This window comes from Chenopodium album, chromosome 23 (assembly GCF_948465745.1).
Source record: "Chenopodium album chromosome 23, dcCheAlbu1.1, whole genome shotgun sequence".
NCBI lineage: Eukaryota > Viridiplantae > Streptophyta > Magnoliopsida > Caryophyllales > Amaranthaceae > Chenopodium > Chenopodium album.
Genome location: NC_137856.1, coordinates 9,813,630 through 9,835,785, shown reverse-complemented (window position 1 = coordinate 9,835,785; position 22,156 = coordinate 9,813,630). Strand labels below are relative to the sequence as shown.

The 22,156-nt window shown below is 31.4% G+C and overlaps 1 protein-coding gene across 1 annotated transcript; it reads left to right on the top strand.

Moving 5' to 3' along the window:
• The first annotated feature begins 16,902 nt into the window (after positions 1 to 16,902).
• Positions 16,903 to 18,764, top strand: LOC145608670 (putative indole-3-pyruvate monooxygenase YUCCA5). The gene is made up of 3 exons (XM_081664276.1): positions 16,903 to 17,604; positions 17,702 to 18,073; positions 18,540 to 18,764. Exons 1-3 carry the CDS (start codon positions 16,903 to 16,905, stop codon positions 18,762 to 18,764), a joined length of 1,299 nt encoding a protein of 432 aa, XP_081520402.1.
• Positions 18,765 to 22,156: the final 3,392 nt, after the last annotated feature.

Here is a 22,156-nt window from a genome sequence, read left to right as displayed (position 1 = left end):
CATTGATAAAGCAAGTTTTGGCACAGATTTTTTTTGAAATAGAAGTTTTTGTTAAGATATGGTGAAATCTAACTTTATTTTTTATTTAAAGGGGTGATATTAAAAAAAAAGATAAAAAAGAAAGATAAAATTTTATATAATAATCCCACCTTTTGCAAGTCTTCTCAAAATAGTCTCATCTTTTAAAAATTTTGGAAAATTACACCTTTTAAAGTATCTTCTCAAAATGGTCCAAGTGACCTAACACCTAAAGAGCCAGTATTTTTTTTTTTTAGCATTAAATCAACAAAAAAAAAAATTATAAACTTATATAACAAAAAACTATTTGATTTGTAGTACACGTTGCTTGTGCAAATAATATCTTTTAATTGCATCGCTATATATGCTACGTATGAAAAACACTGCGAAAAAGGGTTTGAGAACGCTATAAATGACGTTTTTTCCTTTCAATTAGTGACTTATGATTTTTTTGTTTGGTGTTTAATGTTTTTGGGTTAATAAGTAATATATAAGTGTTACTTATTTGGTTTTTATTTTTTATTTTTTAAGAATTATCTAGATTATTTGTATATTGTAAGAGGTATTTCTTATTTTTAAGATGTTACTTGTTGCTCTATTGTTGTTCATAAAGTTTTATGTAATTTGTTAATTAGAAAAATGATTTTATAAAATTATTTTCATGTAACCTTAAAACTTCAATCTTATTAGCTTATTTTAATTTATTATTTACATTCAATTCACAAAGTATAACTAATTTAATATTTACTTTCCACATTACATTCCTAAAGTATAACTAATCAAACCACTTCTTTTTCCGAATAGCATGGGTACCTCAATTTGATAATGGCAGTCCATATGTATGTGCTTCATACAGTAATTTATGTTGTACCACTTTAGTTTGTACTTAGTGAATTTTCTTAACTATTGGTTCCCATTGTATATGGTTAAATAAACACTACTCTTGTTTCAAAGAGACCCCTAACTAGCTATTGCATACAGTATTTTTTATTGGTAACCAACTTGTTTGCAAAGGGATGTAAACGCACATTTGTCATGTGTTTATTTGATTGGTGGTTGTTGTATTCTCACATTTTTACAAATTCTCATGGTGAAATCTATACCTAACATAATAGCATAGCCACTGAAGAAATAAATTGGGAAAAAAAAAACATAAGTAAAACAAACCTTGGAAGAGTTTTCATCTGCTATGATTTTTTTTTTTTAAATATATCAAATTTACAATTTCCCTACACTAACGTGAAACAAAACACATGATTTGACAGTATTAGGGGTGTTCAGATCTGGGTACCCGGGTTTTCGGGTACCCGAAAGCTCGGTTACCCGGATCAGCGGGTAGTTTAAACCTCGGCCCATGCCCCGACCCGAGAACACCGGGTACCCGGGTTTCGGGTACCCGATTTTCTCGGGTCAGGTCATAGAGTACCCAAATTTATTAACATTTTTTTTTAACAAAAACTTACCATCTTTGTAGTTCATGTAAGTTATTATTATCAATATTTTTTTAAAAAAATAAATTAAAATTACTGTATTAAGTTTTTGTATTCGCATCAGACTATATTTCAAAAAAAATATATATAAAAATTACACTCAGCTAAAATCCAGGGAAAAAAAACCAAAAAATTGAAGGATATTTGTCATACTTTTAGCCTAGACCATTAGCAAATATGAGTATCAATTACAAATGAACAACATCTTTAAATCTATCACTATCAAGTATCAATAATGTTGCTTTGTCCATCACGTTCGCTTCTCCAACCTTTCAAATGCATCACCATGGAGGACCCTCAGCCGCCGTAGTAGGATCAGAGATCTCGTGGCCGCCATGGTTCAATTCGTTGGTTAAAGGCTTTCTCTAGCTTAGCACGGTTGTGCCTTATTCTCTTGATGTTGGTTGTCAATTTGGTTATTTTGCAATGGGTGTGTGCCTTATTCAATGAATGAGAGAGAAGAAGGGGAAGAAGGAGAAGGAGAGAAAGAAAAAGGGGAAAGGGGAAAACTGATGAAAGAGGCTGCTAAAGTGTTAAAGGGAACATAAAACCCTAATTCTTCATTTATACTAGCAGTAAATTTTTTTTTATAAAAAAAATCCCTTAGCGGTTCAGCGGGTACATACCGCCTAGTTGAAAGAGTGGCCCATGACCCGACCTGCCACACTTCCTTTTTACTGGGTCGGGTACGCGGCCTGTTAAATTTGAAAAAATATGAAAAATACCCGGCTAAAATTTGTTGGATCAGCGGGTCGGGTCAACCGGGTCGGGTTTTTTTTTAACACCCCTAGATAGTATGCTGAAAAATCAAAATCGTTTTCTTAATAGTTGGATGAAATAAATTTGTTACAAGTATCAAATTAGGAGTCACACATTTCATCTCCTTGTTGAAAATGTTCATCCATTTTTTCTTTTCCTTTTTTGTTTTAAAATCTTCATTAATTTTTTCTTAACTAAAAGTATATTTCTTGCATTTTGACAATTACAATGTTTTCCATATATACTCAAATAGAATAATTTGATTCTTATATAAATATTAATAAAATAATCAAAATTTGATATATTTATATTATGTTTTTTAAAATTAAATGAACAAAATCAATAACTATATACTAAAAACGAAACTAGTAGTGACACATATAATCTCCTGGGTGAACATTTTCCAAGCATCTTTTTCTTTTCTTTCGTTTCCTTTTTTGTTGTCAAATATTCATTAATTTTTTTGAGAATATACAAGTTTATCTCCTTAGTAAACAATATATGAATGTTTATCAAATGACAAAACTGTAAATTAACCAATAACATTTTATCAATACAACTATACTAAAGTAATCACCGTGATTATCCCTTAATACACGTGTCGCGTTCTCATGAAAAATTTTCCCGCCCAAAGTTTGTTAATTTTTTTTTTTCACAATTTTTTTTCTTGATTATCTTTTAAAAAAGTTTGTTATTTTTGAATTTCAATATGAAAGTTTGATATTGGTTTAAATTGATAATTATCTCTAAAATTGTTTGAGATAATCTTATGTAAACTATTAATAGATATAAAAAAAGTTTGTTACACTTTGAAAAATTATGTAATATATGACTTTATATATTTACTCTTCATGTTTACATATTTAACGTCATAGCAATCTTACATATTTTCACAAAAATATTCCACTCTTTTCTTCCATCTCATCTCAAATGGCACAAATGTATGATTTTTTTCGATAGATAAACCCAACAATAGAAACATGGAGTATTAGAGTAATAGTGATTCGTCTTTGGACTACTCCCAAAATTTCTACAAACCACAAGACATTATAGTGTTGAATTGGTTGTCATTGATGAAAAAAGTAAAACATAAATTATTTAAAGTTTAAATCATTTTTTTTATTCAATTTTGCAGTATTTCCTAAACTAATTAATTGGAATCCTTTCTATATGGGTTAACTTTATAGGGTGATAAAATACAAGCAACGGTGAAAAAACTTTGCTACAGAAGTTAGGATGTGCTATTCATGAAGGAAGAATATATTGAATCTTAAGATTTTGGGTAGGCCAAGCAAATGAAGAGTATAGGCCAACTCAACATGCGTACAAAATTAATTTTATTTATACCACTATTCTTGAGGAATTGTATGACATAGATTTTAATGTTGGTGTGTACAATTTTGTGTCCTATGTTGATATCATTTTAAATCATTTGGATGATAAATATTTAATAGGTACGAATTATTCTTATAGTAATAGTACATATTTATACTTAAACAAACAATATTACTCATGTGTATTGAGTATTTTACTTTCGGATGTTATCGGAGAAGTGACAAAAGTGTCTACTTTTAAAACGTGGGAAAAAATGGAAAGACGAAGAGGAAAATTATAATTAATCAAGAGGATTTAGAGTAAGTATCTGCTATTATATACATATTAAAATTAATGGTTAATTTACAACTAACTAATCTACATGCATGCTAAATATAATGTTACTTTGTAGTAAAAAAAAGTTTGGGTTGTTCTTATCAAAAAAAAAAAAAAATGTTTGGGTTGTACTCTATGAGATGAATATGCTAATACGATGAAAAACCTATTTATCAAACCACGAAGGCCAACCAATTATTATTGTATTGCAATTTGCAAAGTTAAGACTTGGCAAGGTGGTAATTTTGTTCATTATCTTTATATAACTGTTGGAATAAAGGAAGGAAAAAAACAAGTTTGAAGGAGTATTTTTTCATTCTCTTGTTTGCCCTGGCTGCCAGGGCGCCCTGGAGGGCAGAAGAAGGTAGAAACTTTTTTTCAAGAAAAATGAGAAACCTCATTTGCCCGGGCTGACCGGGCAAGCTCGCCCGTTCGGGCGCGAGAAGCCACGTTTGGCTGGGCTTGCTCGCCCGGTTAAGCGTAGTCTTGCCCGGTTCGGGCAAGTGGGATACCAAGTACTTGAGCGTCTTTTTGCCTTCTTCTTGGATTCCTTTCTTGTTCTCTTTTGATTCCTTATAACCCCTACATTTAAGAAGATGATTATGGTGATTAAATCTTCATCTTTATTCTGATTTATTCACCCTTCATTGATGGAAAATATTCTTCTATGATCTTCCATCTTCTTCCATCCATCATTATAAGTTGAAGGATCATTTTCTGATTTTGTACACCAAGAAAATTACACATCAAACACAAGCTAAACACTTACTCTATATTGGGCATAAGTTACTTGGCTCCAACCTTCCACCCAAAAGTGCCTTTGTGTGGAAGTGGTGTGTTAACCTTAGGGAACGTGCCGGCGAATACAATTGTGCACCTTGGTTGCGTCAGAATTTCGTTTTCAAGTCAGTGATTTGCATCACGACACACCGTACTCTTTCATTGTCATAAGATCATCTTTTCGATCTTATTGTTTACTTATTATTATAGCCTATGAAAATACCCTTAATTTACAACAATAACATGGTTTTTTCCATTCATTATTTCATGTAGAACATGATTTTTAAATATAGTATATTTAATATTTCTTTGTTAATTTTCTAGGAACCATTGGTGTTCAAAGCACACTTTTTGCAACTAAACTTCTTATTAATCCAAACGTTGGAGAAGTTCATGAATTTATAGGAAGGTAAGTTTTTTTTTTTTTTTTTTTTTTTTTTTTTTTTTTTTTTTTTTTTTTTTTTTTTTTTGCAACTCTAATTTTTAACAACATAAATTTTGTAATTTTGATTTATAATCATGTACCATATAGAAGAGGCTATCGAGGAAGACATCTTCTTTTGCAAGCTTTTCATCACACACAATTGAGAACGATTTTTTCGATTAATTGATAGAATACATGATGATGAAATTCGAGAATCACATGAGGGAAGTAAATTATATATGTATATATATTCTTATTAATTTTAATTGAATTAAGAAGTTAGTATAATCAAGTATATGTTTGCCTATACTTATGCAATTGCTTAAATTTATTTCTTTTTAGGTGACTACTTGTGTTATATTAGCAACTATTGATTTTGTTGAGTCCATATATGAATGGTGGTACAAAGCATGCAAGAAGGATTTAAAAAAAGATTAAGGAAGACAGTGATGAGGGGAAGACGAAGACATGGTGTGACAAGTGCAATGCATCTGTGGAAGGTGTCAAAGTGAAATATAAATTGCAAATTAGAGTTGTTAATGAGACAGGAAATGCATCATTTGTTATGTTTGATCGTGAGGTTGCACAAATTGTAGAGATATTAGCTGAATTTATATGAGAGCGCTAATTAAAGGTACTTTCATAATTAAAATATTTAATAAAATCAATATTATTTCGCATATACCATGTGTTAGTAACAAGTAATATTATCTAGGATGGAATTGTATCCCCGGTGAGTTGAATATTAGTAAGAGATGAATCAATAGATCCTATTACATCAATTATATATGCTATTTATCCTTTTATATTGTAAAACTCGGAAGGTCCAAATCATTTTAAAGGGAGGGCCATTCTTGCTCCTCTCAATGATTGTGTAGAGAATATCAATGAGCAATTGTTGTCTTTGGTTTCAAGAGAAGAGATGATATATTTAAGTTCAGATAGTATTTGCAAAATAGATAGAAATATGCAAATTAATGAAGAACTATATTCATCTGTTTACTTAACCAACATCAAATGTTCTGGCTTGCCAAATCACATCCTTAAGTAAAAGATTGGTGTCCCTGTTATGCTACGTGGAAACATACACCAACCCTCTAGTTTATGTAATGAAACTCGATTAATCATAACACAATTGGGCAATCATATCATTGAGGCTAAAATTTTATCGGAAGCGACATTGGGCATTAAGTTTTTATTCCTCACATGATCTTAAGTCCATCTAACATAACATTGCCATTCAAATTTCAATGAAGGCAATATTCATTGGTGGTATGTTTTGCAATTACTACTAACAAAAGCCAAGATCAGTCTCTTTCAAATGTAGGTATATATCTTCCGAGACCAGATTTTAGACATGGTCAGCTTTATGTAGCAATATCAAGGGTTACAAGGAGAAGTGGTTTGAAATTTTTGATATGTAATAAAGAAGGTCGGATTTACAGTACTACAAATAATGTAGTATTCAAAGAAGTATTTCAAAATTTGGCATAACAGGTATATTTACTTCTCATAGCTTACAACAAAATATTATTGTAATATAAACTCTCTCACTCTCTTTCTTTTTTTTTTTTTTTTTAATATCCTTTTTATTCATTTATTTTAATTTCTTTTTATAGGGATATAAACTATTAAGTATCTGGCCAACTACATGACACCCATTGATAGTGTGACTAATAAATTAAGGATCAATCAATTATTATGATATTTTTATTTTTAACATTCATTTTATTTTATTTTGTATATTAATTAAGATTCATCTTATGGTATATCACATTAATATGTTTTTTTTCTAAGTTTTTTTACTTCCAATTATTATGTTTAGTATGTAACTTTTCTAAAAGACGAAGGTTGCCACTACTGTAAAACCGTGCATGACATGGGTTTTGAACTAGTTAGATATGAACCCACAAATGTTGATTTATTTACAAATATGTCATGATGACTAGATAAGGGCCCTACAATAGTTAATTTATTTACAAACACGCAATGATGACTAAGAAAATGGTTGCTTTATTATCTGTCATTTAATAAACGAATTTTGTTTATTAAGTAGATGATAAAGTGGGACTTCCTCAATTTTTTCATCACTTAAATATTTTACTTGTATTTTGACAGATACATTGTTTTCCATACATTGCATACTCTATAAGGAAAACATAATTATTTGATAAAATTTCTATACATTTATATTAGAAGTAGGTGTTTTAAAAATAAATGAACACAAATAAGGAAATATATTTAGAATAATATTATAACTCAAGGTTTGTGTATTATTATTATTTTTATTTTTATTTTAATTGTTATTGTTATTATTATTATTATTATTATTATTGTTATTATTATTATTGTTATTATTATTATTTATTATTATTATTATTACTATGATTATTACTATTATTATTATTATTATGATTATTACTATTATTATTATTATTATGATTATTACTATTATTATTATTATTGTTGTTGTTGTTGTTGTTGTTGTTGTTGTTGTTGTTGTTGTTGTTGTTGTTGTTATTATTATTATTATTATTGTTATTGTTGTTGTTGTTATTATTATTATTATTATTATTATTATTGTTATTATTATTTTTATTATTATTATTATTATTATTATTATTGTAATTAGTATTATTTTTATTGTTATTATTTTTATTATTGTTATTATTATTATTATTGTAATTAGTATTATTTTTATTTTTATTATTTTTATTATTGTTATTATTATTATTATTATTATTATATGATATTTATTTAACATAATTCTAAAATGGACACCAGGAATGACACGTGCCATATATATCCCGGTGTCTTTTTTTCCCTCCAAAATCATCCCCCCCCCCCCCTTTTTCCAACAATATCTACCATTTAATGTAAAATATACCTTACATATTCACTAAATCATGTAATTGTGATTCACTTTCTTGAAAAATATATTTTTGTGTTTCACATATTTTCCATATCCTTTATTTATTGTATAATATATTATTTTATACCTATATTATTCCATCTCAAACGTAATACTAAATTAAGCAAGCACTAGGGACAAATTATACCGACACTAGAAGTGATATGTGTCTTCATAGTGCGTCATTTTTCCTCTCATTATTTTGCACGAAGACATCAACAACTTATTGTAATATATTCTTAAAATATTCACCAAATCATTTAATTGTAATATAATTGCCTCTCTCTCTCTCTCTCTCTCTCTCTCTCTCTCTCTCTCTCTCTCTCTCTCTCTCTATATATATATATATATATATATATATATATATATATATATATATATATATATATATATATATATATATATATATATATATATAGTGTGTGTGTGTGAGATTCATATATTTTCTACAAAGTATTATTCTAATATATATTACTTTGTATATCATACAAAAATTATATTATTCCTTAATCATGATCTTTTTATATGATAGCATTTCATTCCTAAAAAAAACAAAAAAAAAAAAAAAAAAAAAAAAAAAAAAAACAAGTGTGACAACACTTTCATATGTAGTATTTTATTCTTTCAAGTCTTCAATATATTTTATATGAAGTAAGTTTGTAACAACAAAAAAAAGATGATGTGTTTTTGAAATAATTGATTCATTCTATATTACTATTATTTAAAAAAAAACATTTTTTTTAGTTATGTATTCTTTATTTGGAAATCTCAAAATGTTTTTCTTACTAAAAATCGGCTTATTAATTTATTTGTTTTTGCAATATTAATCTTATTTGATTTTTTTGTAATTTTTATTTAATTATTTAAATTTTTAGTTATTTATGTATCAAAAGCACTACAATTTCTCGATATTTTCTCATCCCAAATTGAATTAAATACATAATAATTATTTAATGTTACAATATAGTTTTTATCTTTTTAATACACACAACTTCAAATCTAATGATTTGAAGAAATAAAACAGGGTTAATATTCCTACCCATAGTAATATATAATTTAAAAATAATTAGGGTATGTTCTCTTCAGCTTATTTTCAGTTCAGTTCAGTTCTTATCTTAATTTCCTTCTCTCATAAAATATCCAGTCTAGTTCAGTTCAATTCAGTTTAGTTCAGCTCCAATAAGTTCATTTCAATTCAGTTCAGTTCAGTTCATTTCAATTTAACTCATATCAGTTCAGTTATTCAGAACATGCCCTTAATTATTTAGTTAATATGATGAAAAACGATACCAATTTATCATTAAAATTTTATAATATTTATTTGTCTAATCCGCTGTTTATTATATTCCATGTTTCATTTCATATTACCCATATAAAAATTACTATATATGGTTATATTTTGTCCGCATGCAGTGTATAAAAGATTTTATTTTTATTTATCTAAAGAAATATTTCATCCGTTTCTTTTTAGTGGACACGTTCTTGCACAAACTTTAAACAAACTTTAACCATTAATATCTTAAATTACTGATAAGTAAAAATTATAAAAAATTAATATTTTAAAAATATATATCATGACGAATCTAATTACAAAAGATCTCACATGATTATATTTTTCATTACGTATAAAACACAAACCACAGTCAAAGAGGTGTGCGTGAATAGTCTTAATGTCAAAAAGTGTCAACAAAAAAGAAACGGAGGTAGTAGTATTTAATTATAAATAATAGTGAAATTATCGTGCATGGCACGGGACCTAATCTAGTATTTTAATATATACATATATATATATATATATATATATATATATATATATATATATATATATATATATATATATATATATATATATATATATATATATATATATATATATATATATATATATATACTCAATTCATTATATTTATACAAATTATATAATGTTTTTGTCAAAAATATTTAATAACCCTGCATTGCACGCAATTTAACCTAGTTCGTAACTAGTCAATAAAATATTGTGTCCGTCAAAGTGTGTGACAAAATAATAATTTGAATGGATGTATACATGTCTATATTGCACGGGTGTTACCAAAAAAAATTTCTTATACCAAATAAAACCTTGTAGTTCATAAACTTCTTTCATATTTTTTCATAAGAAAAAATACATTTTAATAATCCCTACTAAGGTTTATTACCTGATAATCCCAAGTACGGGGTTAGTTTGCCTCCAATGGTCCCAATGACATCCTGCTAATTTTTTTATTTTGGGTTTTGACAGTCACGTGCCAGCACATGATTGGTTCAAAAATTTAAAAAAAAAATAAAAAAATGAAAAGATAATAAAAAATTTAAAAAACGAAAATCCCAGCCACCTAACTTCCCACCGTCAAACCCTCCCTCAACCCCCTAACCTTGCCGGAAACCGGCCAGCTACTCCCCTTTAACCTCCAAAAAGGGCTAGCCAGTCCTCTGCTACCTATCTGACCCACCCCGACCCCTTAAACCACCTAAGCTATTTAGCCCACCACGACCCCAAAGAAACCCACACCAATCGACGACCTTTGAAACAACGAACCCATCTCCGCCACCAAAAATGCCTCCTCCCTTTTCCCACTCTCGAAATCAGTCGTTTCGGTAGAAGGGAAAAGAGGAGGTGCAATTTAGGTGGCGGATTCAAGTAGAGGGTCTAGTTTCGAGGGTCAGAATGGGTTAGGTTGGCGGCTTTTAGATTTGGGGTGGGATGGGTTGGTGGTTTTCAGAGGTCAGGGTGGGTAAATTGGGTGGTAGAGGACCGGGCAGCCGATTTTGTGGTAAAGGGGGGTAGTCGGCCGGTTTCCAGTGGAGATTAGTGTTTGGCATGCGATGGGGGTTAGGGTGGCTGGTTGGTTTAGATTTTGGGGTTTTTTTTTTTTTTTTATTGGACCAATCACGTGTTGACATGTGTCACATGGTCAGTTATTAGTGGTACCATTTGAGGCAAATTGACCCCCATAATTGAGATTATAAAATAATAAACCTTAGTTAGAATTATTAGAAATAGGCATGTTCTCTTACGTTGAAATTCAGTTCAGTTCAGTTCAGCTTTGTTCAGTTCAGTTTATTTAAGTTCAGCTCAATTCAGTTCAGTTCAGTTCAATTCAGCTCCTAATTTCCTTTCTCTTATAAAATATTCATTTCAGTTCAGTTCAGTTCAGTTCAGCTGAGTTCAGTTCAGCTGAGTTCAGTTCAGTTCAGTTCAGCTGAGTTCAGTCAATGAGAACAGGCCCTTAGAATTACTAAAGTGCATTTTTCCTATGTATAAAGTCTACCTAATGCAAATATGCAATAGTTACCCTTAATGTTTATGATATAAGTATTAAAACAATCTATTGTGCTTCACTTACAAATTTAATTTGATTTACAATAAATTATTGTTGAACTAACATTATAATTCATTATTATAACATTAGAAAAACCATGCACGACACGAAAATTAAGCCAGTCGATCTTAAATATGAGCTTAATAATTATTTGTAACGTAACTTGCGTAGTATTTTTTTGAAATTAAGTCGGGCAGTGAGAAAAGCGCGTTTCAGCTCGTGCCATTTCGCGGGAGGCACACTTAGGCCCGATTGCTATTGTATCTTCTTGCCCAACACTCATATGGAGCCTTATATTTTTACAAGGATGAATTTTGGTCTAATTCTCACTCGGTTTCCTTTAATTTACAAGATTGTCTCATCAGGAGTAATTTTTAGTTTGTTCCTAAAATTAAAGATTGTTTTTATTCTGACTTAGGACCTGTTCTGATTGACTGAACTCAGCTGAACTGAACTGAATTTCAACGTAAGAGAACATGGCCTTAGACATGATTATTGGGTGGTGTAGTCCTAATAATAGGGTTCGGGTCAAATTTAAAGGACTCTTAATGAACAAAACCTTTTATGGATAGGACTCTTATTGGTAGGTAAATAATGAGCAAAAATGTTTGTTCAATGTAATAGATAAAAAAATAACATTAAAAAAAAAATTACATAGATATTTTCATATTCATATATACTTAATAATAACTTTGTCACTATTTACTTTAATTGATAGTTTATTGGCCCGTCCATTATCGACCTGTTATTAACCCACAACCTCTATTGGCCGTCTCACTACTAGTTGAATATTCGTATAATATGTGACCCGTAATTGACCCGCACTGACCCTGAGTTGACCCGCCCAATAACCAGGTCTATTTTGACTATAATATTTCATAGCGTAATACACTTGTATGATGAATAAACTACCAACCCACTAGGTATAACTCATACTCATATTGGATCTAAAAAACAGAGCAATCTTTTTTGGAATACATGGATCGGAATTCATATCTCAAATCTCCCTCATAGAGTATAAAAACTACTCATTGATTAAGTTGATCATTTGACATAATTTAGAGCCAATGTAACAAGTTCAAATCATTTAGATGGTAATAGCCTAGTAGGCGTAGATATTAATACTAAATTATGAAAAAAGAGATAGGGCATGTTCACTTCAACTTAATTTCAATTCAGTTTAGTTCAGTTCAACTCCTGATTTCATCCTCTCATAAAATATTCATTTCAGCTCTATTCACTTCAGTTCAGTTCAGTTCAGCTCCAATCAGTTCAGTTCAACTTAGTTAAGTAAATGAGAACAGGCCCATAGTCGTACAAAAATAGTTAACAGGCAAATAAAGCGGCTATATGAAAATTTGCAACCATTGGGATGAGCAGCCGCCTAGCATGGAACGAAACCAAATGAAATGATTTGTTATTAGCACAAAAACCATGCATTCATCGGAAATAAGCATATATTAGTAACATTCCCTTTAACTTTTTTTACTTTTCTTGTAGTTTAAGCAATTTCTAGGGTGTTACTCCGTAAAAGGAGCAACAGTTTAAGACTAGTCTTGCTCTCGTTAAGTCATACGTCTTATGTTCTCTTTTAATTACGTTTGAACATGTACATTAAGGGATATAATTAGTTGGTGTAGAATTTATAATCGAGAGTGGGTAATAAGAATAATGAGTGAATTCATTATAGCTAGTAAGACGAATTACATAACATAAAATATGAAGCGATTGAGAGTGAGAGAAAGATCGAGAAAGAGATTAATAGAGAAATTTACATCACACATGTTAAGTGAATGAAATTTCAAGTTTTAGGAATAAGAAGTTTTGTATGGATATCGTAGAAAAGATTATAGGAAAATATTTGGTTTTTTTTTTTTTCTTTTTTTTTTTTAACAATTCTGACTAAACTATTGTATTGATTTACATGAGAGGTTATATTTGGCATGTCTAAGAATGCATAAATATTGAAGATAATTTGATCCTTATCTTCTTTTTTCGTTTGAATGTGTTCTTTGTTGATTTTCTACTTCTCTTTATTGAAATAAAATGAAAAATATATCTTTTCACTTCAATCACCCTATCATATGAGTATACTATGTATTGAATAACACACTCAAATTTCTAGATATAATTTCTTTTCTAAAAAAAAAAAAAAAAAAAAAAAAAAAACCTATTCTCAACAAATTCTCTCTTTTTTTTCCTTCTTGTTTCTTGTAAAAAGAACTGAGAATAAGATTATTACGGAAATAAAATTATTACACTAAAATAATCTAACATTATATATATAGAATGCCAAGGTTTATCTATATAGATCTACTTTATCGAGTAATTATTAACTATGCGCCCAATTTTAAAGAAAAAGTTAATTTATTTATAAAAATGCCATGTGATGATAAATAAAACTTGTATTTCTTCAAAGATAGACATATATATATATTCTACTATTATATATGGTTGCATTTTAAAGGAAAAATACACTTTAATAATTCCAACTATGTGCGATTTACCTACAATAATCCCAACTAAGGTTTATTTTTTAACAATCCTAACTATTAGGTCAGTTTTCCTCCAACAATCCCAAAAACCGGTTACCTGCTGAAAAGGGTTTTTTTTTCTTTTTTTTTTTTAAATGCCACATGTCAGCACATGATTGGCTTAATTTTACAAAAATAAAAATTAAACAAAAAACAACAGAAAAAAAAAACAGAAATCGAATTCAGCCAACCCAGCTAACCGCCGCCGTTCCCAGCCACCCACAGCTAATCGAAACCGGCCGACTACCTCTCTAACCTCCCAAAAATGGCTGGTCGGCCCTCCTTACCCTCGAAACACACACCCCTAATCGACCCCAACCCCCTAAACCACTCTCCTCCCTTCCAACCCCTTCGCCGGAAAATCGATTCAAACAAAAAGATCAATCATTGCTGCTCCTCCTCCCGTCCTACACCCTCGAAACCGCCCATGTAGGTGAATTCGCAGGTTGGGGAAAGGAGGAGGGTCGTTTTTTATGGTGGGAAGGTTGTTTTCGAGGGTTTCGGTGGTTTGGGATTGGAAGTTTTTAAAGGTCGAATTCGGTGGTTTGGGGGTGGGAATGGGCTGGTGAAGGTGGAATTTATGGTTGGGAAGGGCCAGCCGGCCATTTTTGAGGGTTAGGAGAGACGGACGGCCATTTTCCGAGGGGCTGGGGGTTGGCCCTAGTGTTTTGCGGTGGCACAAGGGAGGGGGTGGTGGCTGTGAGGGTTTTTTGTTTTTTTTTTTATTATTATTTATTTTTTCTTTAATTTTTTTAATTTAGACCAATCACGTGCTGACACGTGTATTGGTTACCTGTTATAGCAAGTCATTGACTTGGTGTCGACCGAATGAGTCTATTGGAGGCAAACTCAGGGCATAGTTAGGATTATTAAAAAAATAAACCTTAGTTGGGATTATTAGAAATAAATCGGCAATAGTTGAAATTATTAAAGTGTATTTTTCCTATTTTAAAATATTACATTTATTTCGCCAAAAAGTTGAATTAAAGAATCTATAATCAACTACGTAATTCGATCTCGGAGTAGATTTCTCAAACAAAGAAGATAAAGAAACAAAGCTAGCTATACATAATATAACATATACTACTACTATATATGAAGTTATAGATCTTTCATAAGAAATATATAAAATAAAGATAAAAAGAGGGATGTAAAAGAGACATGAACATTAATTGTAGCTTAACATGTTCATCTGTAATACGGTTGTCGATCTTAGATCTCAATTAAAAACCACTAAAATTTCAGTCTTTGCCTTCGACTTAGCAAACTAATTCCTCTATATGCGACCATTATCACTACTAGGATGTAACAACAAACCTTAATTAGCATAATTAGAATCTCTAAATTAGCATTTTACAGGAGATAATGTAAAGTCTTATTCACGTAATATCCAAGCAAAGCAACATTTAATTATTTAGTAGTTTCTAAACTTGGGTGCACAAGTCTAATAATACAATATACTATGTTTTAGTTGATCAAGGATGATTTAAGTCTTGGCATAAAGAGAAATTGTTGTGTAATCTTCTTTTTAATTAGGAGTGCCACATAAGCTTACTTCATGTTAAAAAGAATTTCAAAAGCGGTGAGTTATTTATGTATTTTTGTTATAGGGAACCCAATTGATGGGATAAGAGAAATCTATCAAATGATTCTCATAAGATTTGATCTCTAGACCACAAGGATCTAAGGTGAGGAGATATGCGAACTAAATTTCTTTGCTTATAGCTATACAATCATTATAGTTGTATAGATGGTCTTGTGATGAGAAGTCGGAATTAGATGGATCATTCATCTTACCTAATGTATTTCTATAAAAATCTAACACCTAGTGTGAAGAATTTGCGTAGATTCTACAAGTAGAAAAAACTAAAAAGGTTTGGCTAGCCTTTCCATTTGGTTCTTCAACATAAGACCTTTTGATTTATGCGCAACCTTAATTTCAAAAGTTTTTATAAAGAGAGTCAAAAATTCTAGGTAAGATATCAACTTGTGAAACTCACAATTAAGGATGTTAATTTGCTGATGAGTTGAACATAAGTTATTCGTTACTCGGCTTGCAACACTAGCAATCGAGCTCAGGCTTCAAAATTAAAGTTCATTTTCATAAGTCGAGTTGAACTTAAGCTAGTGGTTGCTCGGCTTGCAATCGAGCTCAGGCTTCAAACTTAAAGCTCATTTAACTCAATAGCCATGTAAATACACCATGTTTTTAATTAAAATGCATAAAATTTTCCAGATTATTGTTTGCTATTACTACTAATCATTTTTCATCAATCTTCACAAAAGTAACAACGTAACCTTTGAGAAGACATTTTTAAAGTTGAAAACTTTATTAAAATTTCTTTAAAAAGAGAAAATGCAGGATTTGGTGGAGCCAGTGGCAATGATAATGAAATGATTAAAATGAATCAAAGAATGATTAAAAGCACCTTCTAATGGCAGGTGCTATAAAATCATAATGCAACAACAAGTATATAATGTTAATTATACATTTTAATATATAAATACCATATATATAAATGTATAAATTTACGAAATAAAATTCAGATACAATACTTATTTGTATACGACAATAATACATCTAAACAACTTGAATAGAAGAATTTCTATATATACATTGTATAATATTATGGTATAATATTATGAGTACAAGAATATTTTTTGAATTATTAAATGTTTAATAAAATTCTTTGAGCTCTTCTATGAGAAGTTAATTCACATGCTAGTCTCATGCATCTCTTAAGGCAATCTTCCCCTTATTTAAACCCCCCTTACCACCTCCCCCATTCTCACTACACCCATTTCTCCAACCAAACAATTAACCCTCTCTCTCCCTCTCTCTCTCTCTCTCTCTCTCTCTCTCTCTATAACTCGTTCGCGATTTCTCTCTCTTCTTATTATTATTGCTAATACATCTCCTTTAGTCCTTTGAACACTTTTGATACACAAACAACCTAACTAATACTTCAATTCTACTAATAATTATATTACCATTATGAATCCGGTTAGCAATGCCGCTTTCATAGCCAAAACCACCTCGGCCAACCACGAAGAATTCTTCGCTAAGCGATGTGTGTGGGTGAATGGGCCGGTGGTAGTAGGTGCTGGCCCTTCAGGGTTAGCTGTGGCTGCAGGGCTTAAGGAACAAGGCGTCCCCTTTATCGTGCTTGAGCGAGCCAACTGCATTGCTTCACTATGGCAAACACGTACCTATAACCGCCTTAAGCTTCACCTTCCTAAGCAATTCTGTCAGCTTCCTAATTTCCCTTTCCCTGATGACTACCCTGAGTACCCTTCAAAAGACCAGTTCATAAACTACCTTGAGTCTTACGCTAAGAAATTCGACATACAACCTCAGTTCAATGAGTCAGTGCAGTCTGCTGAGTATGATGAAACCTGTGGTCTTTGGAGGATTAAGACCGCTTTGGGTGCTGATAATTGCACCAACAAGCGCGAGGTTGAGTATATATGCCGGTGGATTGTGGTTGCCACCGGCGAAAATGCTGAGAAGGTTGTGCCTAAGTTTTTTGGGTTCCATGAATTTGGTGGTGATATTATCCATGCATGTGAGTACAAATCTGGTGAGCAATACCGCGGCAAAAAAGTTATGGTTGTAGGGTGTGGAAATTCGGGCATGGAAGTTTCTCTTGATCTTTGTAACCATGATGTTCAACCCTTACTATGTGTTCGTAGCTCGGTAAGAACATAAACCAAAAAATAAAAATTATGAATTTTTAAGAAAAATATGTGTTAGGCTTAAACTGACCAAGTAAATTTGTTTTGAATTTCAACAGGTTCATGTACTGCCTAAAGATGTGCTAGGGAAATCGACATTCGAGTTGGCAATGACACTATTGAGGTGGTTTTCACTGCGTACAGTTGATAAGATACTGCTGTTCCTAGCAAGCTTATTGCTCGGAAACACAGACAAATACGGTCTAAAGAGGCCGGAAGTTGGTCCAATGGAGCTGAAACAAACAGAAGGAAAGACCCCAGTGTTGGACCTTGGTACATTTGGTAAAATCAGATCAGGACAGATTAAGGTTGTTCCTGGTATCAAGAGATTTGCCAGAGGTAAAGTCGCCTTTGTCGATGGAGAGATTCGTGAGATCGATTCCGTTATCCTCGCTACTGGGTACCGCAGCAACGTTCCTCTATGGCTAAAGGTGAGGATCAAAATTCATTCAAGCCATTTTTTTATAAGATTTTTTCATGTCTGGTATTTCTTTGACAGTTCAGAAAACTGAGATTTTCTTGGATTTTTTTTTTTCTTTTTTTAAACTGTTTGTTATCATAGGATAAAAACAGAGGCTGTTATATCTTCCTCTTCTTTTTTGCACTTACATTTTGTCTTTCATAAAAATAAATTCGTATTTTTTTAACTAGTAGATCTGAGTTTCAATGAAAAAAATAAAAATGATATAAAAATGACTGCCAGTTTGGATCTTAAAATCAAGGGAATAAAATTAATTGTAACTTTGTCAAACATTTAAATAATGACCTTAGCCATGTAACTTAAGCACCCCAACCGTAGGATGTTGGAGTCTTGTCTGGTTTGACTTTACAGAAGTTATTACAGCATTTTTCTGAAGAATTGTCAACTGATTTCTTTTTTCATTCTTGCTTTTTTAGGAAAGTGATTTCTTTACCAAAAATGGATTCCCGAAAGCGCCATTCCCCAATGGCTGGAAGGGAAATGCCGGATTATACGCAGCCGGGTTCACAAAACGAGGATTATCCGGTGCATCAGAAGATGCCATCAGAGTAGCAGAAGACATTGGAAAAATCTGGAAAGAAGAAACCAAGCAAAAGAAGCCTCCTGCTGCTTGTCATAGGCGGTGTATTTCGCAGTTTTAAGATAACAGCAGCAAATACAATTAAAACTTGCGAAACTAAACATTGTTCAGATAACTTCAAATTCTTTTTTTACTTCTTTTTTGTGGATTTTTGTCTGATTTAGGCAGTTGTTCAGTTCTGATAAAACTACACAAATCAGGTTGCATAGACATTTTATTTAATTAGGAACACAAAGCTCACAAAGCAGCCCTCTTCCTTAAAAGATCCCAGTCTCTAAATATTAGGGGCACCTTTTTGTATAGAGGAAGATGAGGCTTTTTACTTTTTTTTAATTTTTTTTATTTTTCTCTTTACTGTGTGAAATACTTTGGTGTAACAATGAAAAAATATATAATCAAATTTATAATTGCTTCTTATACATATATTTATTGGAAAACTTCATTTCTATCAGATTTTTCATGAGATTTTGACAGTATCAGACATTCAGATTAATAGAACTGACTTGACATTATTGACCAAACTCGATAATCAAAGTTAAAACTAACTTGTAACCAAGATTATATGTAACTATTTTGACCAAATTGAAAACTCATGTCACCAACACTGATTAGTGATTAACTGATTATCATACTAGGCTAGATATACTTATCTTGACTCCGACCGACCTGAAAATGACCTGAATGGAAGCAGATCACTTAACTAAGCTCCAAACCAGACATTACTATCATCGAGCAACTGATCCTCTTAACCCAACAATAAACGATAAAAACACTAAAAGTTTCCAATGTATAAGTATGAACAGCCTCTAAGATAAATAAGAACAGCTTGGTCATGAAATCATGAATGCAAATAAAGATGGGCATTGGGCAATACCTGCACAGAAGGGGGGACCGGCCCGTTTCATACAGTAAGACCCATGGTTATTCAGTGCCTGAGAAAGACTGTCAGTTCAAGTTTGATACTGATCTTAAGGTGGAAACCAAGCGAACACAAGGGTAGTAATGTCTCTGATGTTGCACATCACATGCTACAGAGCCCACCAAAGTTTTTTGACATTCATCTATGGACAGTCCCAAGTGCAGAAAATTTCCCATTGTCAGAAAGTGATGCAGCTGGTTCAGAGTTCCCACCTGCTATTTACATTTTATGCATTGCATTCCCCACATGTCTCTAAAAATAGAATGTTTTTCACCTCTCTATATTCGACCGAAACAAGAAAAATCATCAATTTCGTGTTTATGAGGAAGTCAGAACTCATTACACAGGTAAATAAATGCAGATAGAATTTAAACTCAAGGTATGGGATATAAATTTTTAAAGGCCATATATATCATTCTGGGTGTTAATCATTTCAGTTGTAAGAATTCCTATTGGATTTAAACTGATGTACTCAGATTCCACCCCATCCCGAAGTAGTTGTCAACTAAAGAATGAAAATCATCTCCTTTCTAGGCTCACAGCAAAATTTCTCAATCTAGAAGTTATGACTTCAGTTTGCTTGTTGGATGCACCTTTAAGCTATTCTAGAAACAGACTAATTAAATTACGTAGCATAATTAGATTAATACAATTGTCAAAAGACTCCACAATAACAGCAAACACAGCCAATTTTATCGTCGATACACAAACTCCTGAGGCTACCTTGATCAGTTAACACCAGAGAAATAAGACCATTTTAATTGGGAAGCTCCATGGTAAATTGATTAATGTACAAGTATTTTAAAAAAAAAAAAATTTATACCAACCCCAAACAATTTTTACCAATCAAGTTGCCCAACAACAATAAATTTGAGTATGGACCAACGTTAAAATCTTTATTTCACCTCAATTATTTATAACAGATCTTTGATACTATGACATGGGAAGGATAATTGACAATTCAATATAAACCCAAATCATGAAAATTTATCACAAAATAGCCTAGTCCAACACTTGGACACTCGCTCGCGTCTAACACAAGTAGCCGATTATGGATAACACAAGCACCGACTTCATACTCCAGATTTTCTAACCTAAAGTTCACAAACATCAGTCAAACAGACCAAGAGAAGCTTCTCAAATCTCCAGTGAATGGTGTAAATACATCAGCCACTAAGACCCCTTCACCGACGTCACTCCTCATCCACAATTCCTCACTTCTGAAAACAGAAAATTCCATGTTTTGTCCCATATTCCCAGAAAACGCCAATAACAGTATATAATAAATACTCCTATAATCAGTTTAACCGTCAGCCAACAAATACAATACAATCAAAATTATTCCTCATTATTGTACAGACTTTACTTTAAATGATTACAAAAAATGGTAAACAAAGAAGAAGAAGAAACAACAGAAGACAGAAAATAAAATGAATAAATAAACTTTAAAAAAAGGGCAATGTAGAAATAAAAGAACCCACATGAGACCCATGCTGTTTGACTCAAATCTGCAGAAGAGTTCACTCCATGTCTCCCTTCACAATCCTTTTACCACGACACATTAAAAACTTTGTCATAAAAATAAATGCTGAATTATAAACTTTGAATCTTCTATCTCTAATGTCATCTAGTGCTTTCAGCTGCAGGTTATATGTATATATCAGGAAAGGACAAAAGGCAATCTTTGACAATCAATTCTTCTTAACCAACTTTTTCTCGACGAGGTTTAATAATTCTTGTGAAATAATAGGATTCAACATTTAAGATATTGTTATGAACGAGAATATATGGCTAGGAATGCTAGCTAAGCTAATAGCATTCGATAATGAATAAGCTTGATGACTGATTCAACAAACAAATCGCCTCCTGTGAGGAGGGCCTGGACTCTGGAGGAAAGAGTGGCTGGACATAATTTTACCTAAGTCTTCAATGCACATAAGAGAGTCTATAAGCTGAGCAAGTCTACCCAAATGTCATAGCATGCACAAGACAATTGACAACATTTGAGCATTGGTGAGTTCAATGGATTGCAAAAGGACCAAATTCTACCAAAACCAGAAATACTCAAATGCTGAATATATCAATCTTCTTCATCGTAAGTTGGCAAAACTACTACCTATTTTGTTCAATAATGATGTCTCTACCTAGTCTTTTTGGTTGAGGTCCAAGGTACATAGGCGTTCGGTTCAACAGCTGCTGCTGAAAACATGTTGGAGTAAGGCTGATAACAACAAATATAAAAATTTTGGGATTTTTGACACTAGGGTACTTTTCAAGTTTTTATATTTCCTCCGTTTACTTATATTAAATCGCAAAGCTTGAAATCTTACACTATTCATACACACTCACTTAATTGTCTTTTGTGATTTATACATTGGAAAAGATATTGTAATGTGAAAACTTGTTACTTGTTATTCATCCCAAAATATGCTTTCACAATATCAACATTTTTCTAATTTTTACTACAATACAGCTTACGATATTTAAGTTATAAAATGTGCACCGGCAAGAGTAAAATCTCCAATGTCGTGATT